Source organism: Benincasa hispida, chromosome 2 (assembly GCF_009727055.1).
Source record: "Benincasa hispida cultivar B227 chromosome 2, ASM972705v1, whole genome shotgun sequence".
NCBI lineage: Eukaryota > Viridiplantae > Streptophyta > Magnoliopsida > Cucurbitales > Cucurbitaceae > Benincasa > Benincasa hispida.
The window spans coordinates 46847976-46856952 of NC_052350.1; the positions used below are offsets into that span (position 1 = coordinate 46847976).

General features: G+C 31.0%; 1 protein-coding gene across 1 annotated transcript; it reads left to right on the forward strand.

Annotated features, from left to right (window-relative positions):
• The first annotated feature begins 905 nt into the window (after positions 1-905).
• Positions 906-3213, forward strand: LOC120071391. Its single transcript, XM_039023653.1, has one exon. It carries the CDS (start codon positions 1171-1173, stop codon positions 2842-2844), a length of 1674 nt encoding a protein of 557 aa, XP_038879581.1. The 5' UTR covers positions 906-1170; the 3' UTR covers positions 2845-3213.
• Positions 3214-8977: the final 5764 nt, after the last annotated feature.

Genomic DNA, 8977 nt, shown 5'->3' on the forward strand with positions numbered 1-8977 from the left:
CATGCTCGATTTCATATTTGGCTAGGGTCGGTTGAGGCCGAGCGTCTCCCTTGGGCCATATTTTGGGCCTAAAATGTTACTTTGGGTCGGGGCATGGGTAAACACCTATTAGGCATTGGCAAGGGTCGACTTTATCGCAGCCCTCATGCTCCTAGACCCATTACGGTCTTTAGTTGCCACTTTTGTCCCGTATCATGCTTCTCCTTGACTTTGTCGTTTCTAAATGTCAATTATACACTCCGTTCCAAAATCACCTATAACATATATAAATTATAAGTCCCACATAATGTTTTTCAAACAAAAATATGGAGAAAGGGCGTAAATGAATACACTTGCGAAAGTTCATACTTTAAACTAATAACAATGATTAATTTATGGTTTTAATTTATACAAGGTTTAAACACTACTTTAATCCTCATACTTTCAACTTTAGTTCATTTTAGTCCTTATACTTTTAACTTTGTTTCATTTTATTATATACTTTTAAAATGTCTACTTTGATCCCTATACTTTAAAAAGTAACCATTTTAGTCCACATTTTCATTTTTAAATGACCAAAATGGCTACTTCTTGAAATATAAGCTAAAAATAAACCAAAGTAAAAAAAAAACCAAAACGAACATTTTGAGAGTAAATGGATAAAAATGAACTAATGTTGAAAGTATAGATACTAAAATAAACATTTTAAGAGTATCGATCATAATGAACCAAAATAAAAAATATAGTCAAAACGAACATAACTCAATTGATATCTGAATGTATTAATTACCACGGATCGAATGGTTGTAAAAGAAAATTTTAAAAGTTAAAAAAATGATGTAGTATTTTAAACAAATTTCTAGCTATCCAAAAATAAGCCTTTTTTTAAAAAAATATATAATAGAAAAATAGAAAAATAACGACCCAACAACTTCGAAGACAAGATTTGAAGCAAACTCCACAGCAGCAGCATCACACTTCCAGATCTCTCCAAAATTTGGATTCTCTCAAACCTCCCACCGTCTATATTCTCCATTTCTTCATGTAAAGCAAAACCCATTCTTCCATTTCTCTCTACTCTTTTTCCTTCCCTCTTTGTAACTCTCATCATTTCTTCCTCCTTTTGGACGGATTGTTGACTCGATTTGAAGATCTGCTTCGATTCCGGACCTGGGGTTTTGAGATAACCCCATGAAAGATTCAGATCCGACCACAGAGCCCATTGGGCAGCATCTGATTAAGCTTATAAGCAATCTCTGTTTCTCGGTCTTTGTGTTTTCTGTTCTTATTATCACTGTCATTGCCATCACTTACCAGCCCCCAGATCCATGGCTTGAATCCACTCCTGCTCTTACCAAGCTCTTCACTGCCTCCGAGAATGCCACTTTCAAGAACGATGAATCTGTTGTCAAAACTGGGGAGGATTTGGTCTCTGTTCTTCCCCCTGCAGTCTCCCCTGCTTTGGGGACCCAGATCACTGAGGCGGTGATTGAGAAATCTGAGGAGGTAATTGATAATTCTACCACTCTTAAATTGAATTGTGATGAATTGCGTGCTGTAAATTGTTCCGACCCGCGTATTTTGATTGCGGTCGAAAGGTTTAATTTGAAGGCATTTAAGTCTATTGCGTTCCTCGAGTATCAGACTCCTGTTAATGGGTCTAAGGAAGATGAATGTGATGTTTTGTGGAGATTTAGGAACAAGAAAGAGAAGTCGTGGAGGAAGTATAGGGATTTTCGGAGGTTTAAATTTGATATTGGGGAGGATTGTCATTATAAGGTAGTTCATGCTGGTGGTTGGCATTCAGGTATAAATGCTCGACGACCGAGAAGTGCGATGAACAATCGTTCTAGGGGTGGTGGAAGTGGTAGAGTTGCTCCACCAGTACGGGATGAGGAGATTAACGACACGATTCCGACATTGGGATCGGAGACGAATTTTAGGAAGGGGAAGTACTTGTACTATTCACGTGGAGGGGATTATTGTAAAGGAATGAACCAATATCTATGGAGTTTCTTGTGTGGTTTGGGAGAAGCAATGTATTTGAACAGGACATTTGTGATGGATTTGAGTGTATGTTTGGCAGGTAGTTATAATCCGAGCAACAAAGACGAAGAGGGGAAAGATTTTCGTTTTTACTTTGATTTTGAGCATCTTAAAGAAGTTGCATCTATTGTAGAGGAAGGTGAATTTGTGAGAGATTGGAAGAAATGGGATAAAGGCCACAAGAGGAAGATGCCTGTTAGGAAGGTTGTAAGCCATAAAGTGACACCAATGCAACTGAAGAAAGATAAAAATACAATCATATGGAGGCAGTTTGATGCTCCTGAACCTGAGAATTATTGGTACAGAGTGTGCGAGGGGCAAGCTGCAAAGTATATTCAGCGGCCGTGGCATGCCGTATGGAAATCAAAAAGATTGATGAATATCGTGACAGAAATCAGTGGTCGTATGGACTGGGATTTTGATGCAATTCATGTGGTTCGAGGAGAGAAGGCACAAAACAAAGAGCTTTGGCCTCATTTAGATTCTGATACATCTCCTGATGCTATTCTTGAAAAGTTGACAGGGATGATTCAGCCTTGGAGGAATCTGTATATAGCCACAAATGAACCGTTCTATAACTACTTCGACAAATTGCGATCTCATTTTAAAGTCCATTTGCTTGATGATTACAAGGAATTATGGGGAAACACTAGTGAGTGGTACAATGAAACAACGCTTGTAAACAACGGCAGACCAGTCGAGTTTGATGGGTACATGAGAGTCGCGGTGGATACTGAAGTGTTCTATAGGGCGAAAACCCGTGTTGAAACATTCTATAATTTGACCAAAGACTGCAAGGATGGAATCAATACGTGCTGATCCTGGCGAGAACTGTATTACTCATAGGTGAATCATGCCCTCTATTACTTTTTGATTCGATCCCATGACGATACAACGTCTGAGACCATTCTAGGTTCATTCAAGCTATGCTTGCTCCTTTTTTCAACGTAATATGAATTCATGATTTTCATTCATTTCTCGTGTATTTTTGTAACATACAAACAAGGTCATTCCAATCTCCATGTTCATCTTGTAACAGTTGCATAATATCTTTCTGATTTCCCCATACTTTGCTCTACCTTTCAGTGAAGTTGGAATTTCAAATACAGGTTAAAAGTTAATGAACTAGGGACTTGAAATGATTGATGTAAGACTTGCTAAGATATAGAGATCTCTGAATTACCATTAGTTTTTTGCTATTGATACGCCAATGATCTGTGATTTAGCTTATTGTTATGAATCGTTGAACTTCCTCTAGGCATATTGATTTATCGGGAAGAGCATAATTTTCTTTGGCCTTAAATACTGGTTTGCATGCATTTGTGGAACTATTACTTTGAGGTGAGTCAGAAATGTAAAGTATACAACATCGTAAACTTTAAAAAGTGTCTAACAAGTCCTTATAAGTCCTTTGGACTTCAAATTTTGTTTAATAGTTCCTTAAACTTTCAATGATTTTTTTATTTTTATTATTATTATTATTATTTTGAATATGTAAGGAACTTATTAGACCTAAAATATAGAGTTTATGAACGTATTAGACATTTTTAAAGTTTAGAGATTTTTTTGACACACTTGAAAGTTTAGAGACCAAACATGTAATTTAACCTAAAGGAAATAACATTGTTCGTCTTTTCGAAGAGAGAGCTTATATTATTGAGCATATGCATCAAAATTTTAGCAGGACTGTTAATTAACGTTCCTTTAGCTCCTTCCGAGCTTAATTATCTAGCTGTAAAAGTATGCGGTGACTGGTGTGAATTTATTATGATTTATAGTGGATTCAGATAACTTTTGGGAATAGTACTTTCACTCAAAGTACTTTTAGATGAAGAAAAATGCTCATCTGAAGTGTGTTTTGGAGCACGTTATAGCGTTTTTTAAGTCTTTGGAGTCAGGTATGTCAATGTTTTTAAAAATATTTTAGGACTTGGAATTTCCATTGAGAGGTGAATGTTTGATTGAATTTCCCTGTAGGTCTCATTTATGATGGCTTGGAAACTTAGGCTTCAATTATGAGCATGAGGGTGGGTGTAATGGAATGAATTATTGTCATCCTTTTTCTTGTTTGTGGTTAATAGTCCAACTTCAACAGCAGCAACAGAATTGACTAGCTGCCTAACATATTTGAGACTTCTCATCAGAAATAGATTTTAGGTTTAGAAACTCAGATCCAACAAACTTCTTACTAACTTGAGTATACTTTTGAGAAAACCAAAAAGATCCGTCAATGTCGGATTAGTTTTTTTTTTTAAATAAATTAAAATATTTATAAATATAGTAAAATTTCATTGTCTATCTGCAATAGACTAATCTGTATCTATATGTGTCATGATAGACACAAATAGGAGTCTATTATTGCAGATAAATTATGAGTTTTGTCATTTAAAATAATATTTTTTTTTCTTCTAGTTTTTTTTTTTTTAATTTCTTTTTTAGATTTTTACCAGAAAAATCTTCTTTGAGTCATATATATTTCATAAATATCCTTAAATTTAAAATTTTTCGTTAAAGATTCTAGAGATAATTTTGGATAATTTTAACCGTTTTCATTTTTTTATTAAATCAGTTTTTTATGTTATTAATGAGTCCTTTTTCTTTTTTTTTTTTTTTTTTTTTATGTTATTAATGAGTCCTTTTTCTTTTTTTTTTTTTTTTTTTTTTTTATGTAAATATACTTTTTAATATACCTTGATTAATGGGATTTTCTTTGCCATATGGGGGCTTGTTTCATCTTCATCTTTTTTTAACCAATTCCTTCACGTTGAACAATGGAGTTTTTCATCTTCTTCATGCCATTTTTGTCTTCACTCTCACCATCTTCCCCTTCTCCACACAGGTTTGTTTTTTTTTTTTTCCCTTTCAATTTTTCTTCCCTCTTGATTTTTTGTTTTTTGTCCCCTATTTTCAAGTTCTTCCAATCAGCTTCGGGTAGTCGACCTGTCGCCATTTAACAAAATCTATAACCATCACGCTGGTGTTGAATTGACAAGGCTTCCAACCAAGAAACATGCTGGAAAACCGGTTCTCCAACCAAAGCTGTGAGGTGAAATACTTGGTGAAGTTAACGTGAAAGTATTCTGGCTCTTCGATGGTTCAAGAACCCAAGTAATTCTTCACATAGTTAAGGGATGGTTCAAGAGCTTGTCGCACCATGTCCAAATTAAATTCTAGACAATCGTTGGATTGAAGCAATAGACCTGAAATTTCAACTAAGAAAGCAAATCTAACAATAGCTTGATGACGGTTCTATATATTCTCTCTATACATATATATATTTAGGTGGACTTTGTTATACATAGGTATCTGATTAAAGTACCATGTGTGACACAAATATCTAATTGTTCATATAATAGGTACTTTGTTTTTGTTTTATCTTTTGTTTGTATACTAAGAAATATATTGTATATTAAATACTAAAATAAAATTTTGAACATATAGACCATGCATAAAAAATGGTTTAAGTTCATTCGATATATAATAGAATGTATCGTTCTTTCTATGTGTTTTTTCTTCTAGTTAATCAAGTTGTGTGCTTCATTTTATCTGCTTATTTGGAAAAGAAAATTCTATAAATTCAATAGGTTACAAATGTTGTTGCTTAGTATTGCTATGGGTTAGTGATAGTTATATAGATTCTGTATATACATGGGTATATTTAAAGTGTAATATTTCATATATAGGGATATAATTAAAGTACAATGTGAAACATATATCTAGTTGCATATGTAGTAAGCGCTTTATTTTCGTTTTAATTTTTTTATATACCAAGATATATATTATATGTCAGATATTTAAATAAACTTATGTATATATAGATTGTGCAAAAAAAAAAAAAAAAAAAAAATATAACTCACAAAGATTATACCAATAAGTTTTCACAATCACTTTTTATATTTTATATATACCTACACGTAAAATAAGATAACAACTCATTGAAAGCATATCATATACACCTAATAATTGTTCTACTAAATTATATATACCTGTCCTTATATACAATATACCAACATATATGACATCCTACTATGTATTTAACTGCATGTTTCTTATATGGTATTCCAACTTATATCAAATAAACCCGTATTTATATATACATATAAACTCTAGCATATGTAGAATTAACTCAAATAAATTATATAGAATAAACAACCAATAATGAAAATGTGAATTTTTTCTTAACGGGCATATTAACGAGCTAGAGAGAATAGGGAAAATGAACATTAATGAGGGAAAATATTTGAAAACGGTTTTTATAGCCATTAATTGCACTGATTTTATTTTTATATATATAGGGCTTTTAAATAGTAAAAAACCACCAACATTAATAAAAATATAAAGTCTAATAAACCATTTAGTAGAATATAAAAAACATTAATGCAATATAGGCCTATATTTATGGTTTTTTTTTTTTTTTTTTTAATGTAGAAAGCCCTTTGTTTTTCACTGCTTTTGTTTTAAATTGGTCTATTTATTTTCTATAGACTGAAATTGGGTTTATTTATTCTTTTTTTCTTGACATTTTTTTCTCTAAATAATAAACAAACATGCACATGATTTTTTAAACGGCAAATATACATACATCATTATAATTAAAATATCAAATGGTACCTAAGGTTATAGTTTCTTTTTAAGAGTATGTATATGTCATCAATTTGGTTTGTATTGTTTTTCTAATAAAAAACCAATTTGTATTAATAATGTTTTATTATCTCCAAGTACATATCAAGATATCTAATTTTACACTAAAAAACCAAATCAAGTCAATGGATTGATTTAATTTGTCGGTTTATTTGTTTCATTCCTATCTTCAACTAAGAGTTAAATATTTAAATCTCCACTTTTATATCTTGAACACAAGAAACAACTAATTGTTCTAGATGTAATATTTAGTCTCCAAAATTTAAAATGTTTTAGTCAACTTAGTATGTTATTTGGTCGAGATTAACTTATTTACATGAGGTTAGAGATTTAAACTTTTTTCAAAAAAAAAAAAAAAAGAAAAAAGAAAAAAGTCTGGAAAAAAATCTTTTCCTTCCGTCTCATCCTTTAGTAAGAATGCGATTGGTTTAACTTTTTTAATGTTTATTTTTTAAAATAAGTCATTTTGAAAAAATTGAGTAGTTTGGCAATTATTCAAAATAAGTTTTTGAAATACTTTCAAATTTTATTTTACACATATTTTATCAAAATAATTCAAATAAAAGGTGAATTTTTTTTTTTTTTTTTTTTTAAAAAAAAAGAGAACTTTTTTCTTTAGTCAATCCAAATATGCTCTAAATTTTCATGTCAAAGAATAATGTAAATTTTTTTTCCTGAGACAATATATCAAAAATCTAATATTGCAGTTGTTACTTTAATATTATTTCTACTGTGGGCTTTTTGGCCCTTAATCTCAAATTAATTAATTTTAATTAATTAATTAATCAATATTTTGATGATAACAAACTCAATTTTTAATTACTGAAAATCTTAGTGTTTTAATATGTCCATAGAAACTTTTGCACCTGTTGCTAGATTAGAAGCTATTAGAATGTTGTTTGCTTTTACTTCTTATAAGAATTTCATTTTGTATCAAATGGATGTGAAAAGTGCATTTTTAAATGGTTATATCATGGATGAAGTTTATGTAGAACAACCTCCGAGGTTTAAAAAATTTTGATTTTCCTAATCATGTCTATAAGTTGAAAAAGGCTCTTTATGGCTTAAAACAAGCTCCAAGAGCTTGTTATGATAGACTTAGTAATTCTTGCTTGAGAATGGATTTAAAATGGGTAAAATTGATACTACTCTTTTATTAAGACTAAAGAAAATGATATGTTTTTAGTACAAATATATGTGGATGATATTATTTTGTGTTCTTACTAATCCATCTTTGTGTGAGAATTTTCTAAGTGTATGCCTAGTGAATTTGAGATGAGTATGATGGGAGAACTTAGCTTCTTCCTTGGACTCCAAATCAAAAAACTCAAGGATGATATTTTTATAAGTCAAGAAAAATACACAAGAGATTTGCTCAAAAGGTTCAAATTCAATGAAGGTAAAATTGCAAAAACTCCTATGAGCACATCCATTAAGCTTGACAAGGATGAAAAAGGTAAGTGTGTGGATATAAAAACTTATAGAGGTGTGAATGGATCTTTACTTTATTTAACCGCTAGTAGACCCGATATTATGTTTAGTGTATGTTTTTTGTGCTAGATTTCAATCTTGTCCTAAGGAATCACATTTACATGCCGTTAAAAAGAATTTTTAAATATTTGCTTGTACTATTGACTTAGGCTTATGGTATCCTAGAAATGTTGAATTTAATTTGGTAGGATATTCTGATTCGGATTTTACGGGTAGTTTACTGACCATAAGAGTACTAGTTAGACTTGTCAATTTCTTTGGTAGTTCCTAGTTTCTTGGTTTAGTAAAAAGAAAAATTTGGTTGCCTTATCCACTACCGAAGCAGAATATATTGCAGTTGCTAGTTGTTGTGCTCAAATTCTTTGGATGAAAAAAAACTCTTTGTGATTTTGGATTAAAATTTGATAATGTGCCTATATTTTGTGATAATACTAGTGTTATTAATTTGATTAAAAATCCTATACATCATTTTAGGACTAAGTATATTGATATTAAGCATTACTTTATTAGAGAGCATGTGCAAAATGATAATATTACTTTGAATTTGTTGCTCTAATAATCAATTAGCGGATATTTTTACCAAGCCTTTGAATGAAGAAAACTTTTGCAAAAATAGGCTTGAGCTGTGGATTATTCGTTGTGATGCCTCTTGATTTTATGATTTTACTTTGTAAATCTTTTAGAAGACCTTTTGACAAAGAAAAATATCCTATAAATTTGTTATGATTTTGATTGTATTAATTAGGGGAGAATTTATTTTTTTGAGTGAATTTCAAGAATGATCTTTATGGTGATATGTTGAATTTTATTATGTGCCTAC

What these genes read in the sequence shown, in the direction of transcription:
- LOC120071391 (XM_039023653.1), top strand. Translation starts at nt 1,171, where the DNA reads ATGAAAGATTCAGATCCGACCACAGAGCCCATTGGGCAGCATCTGATT.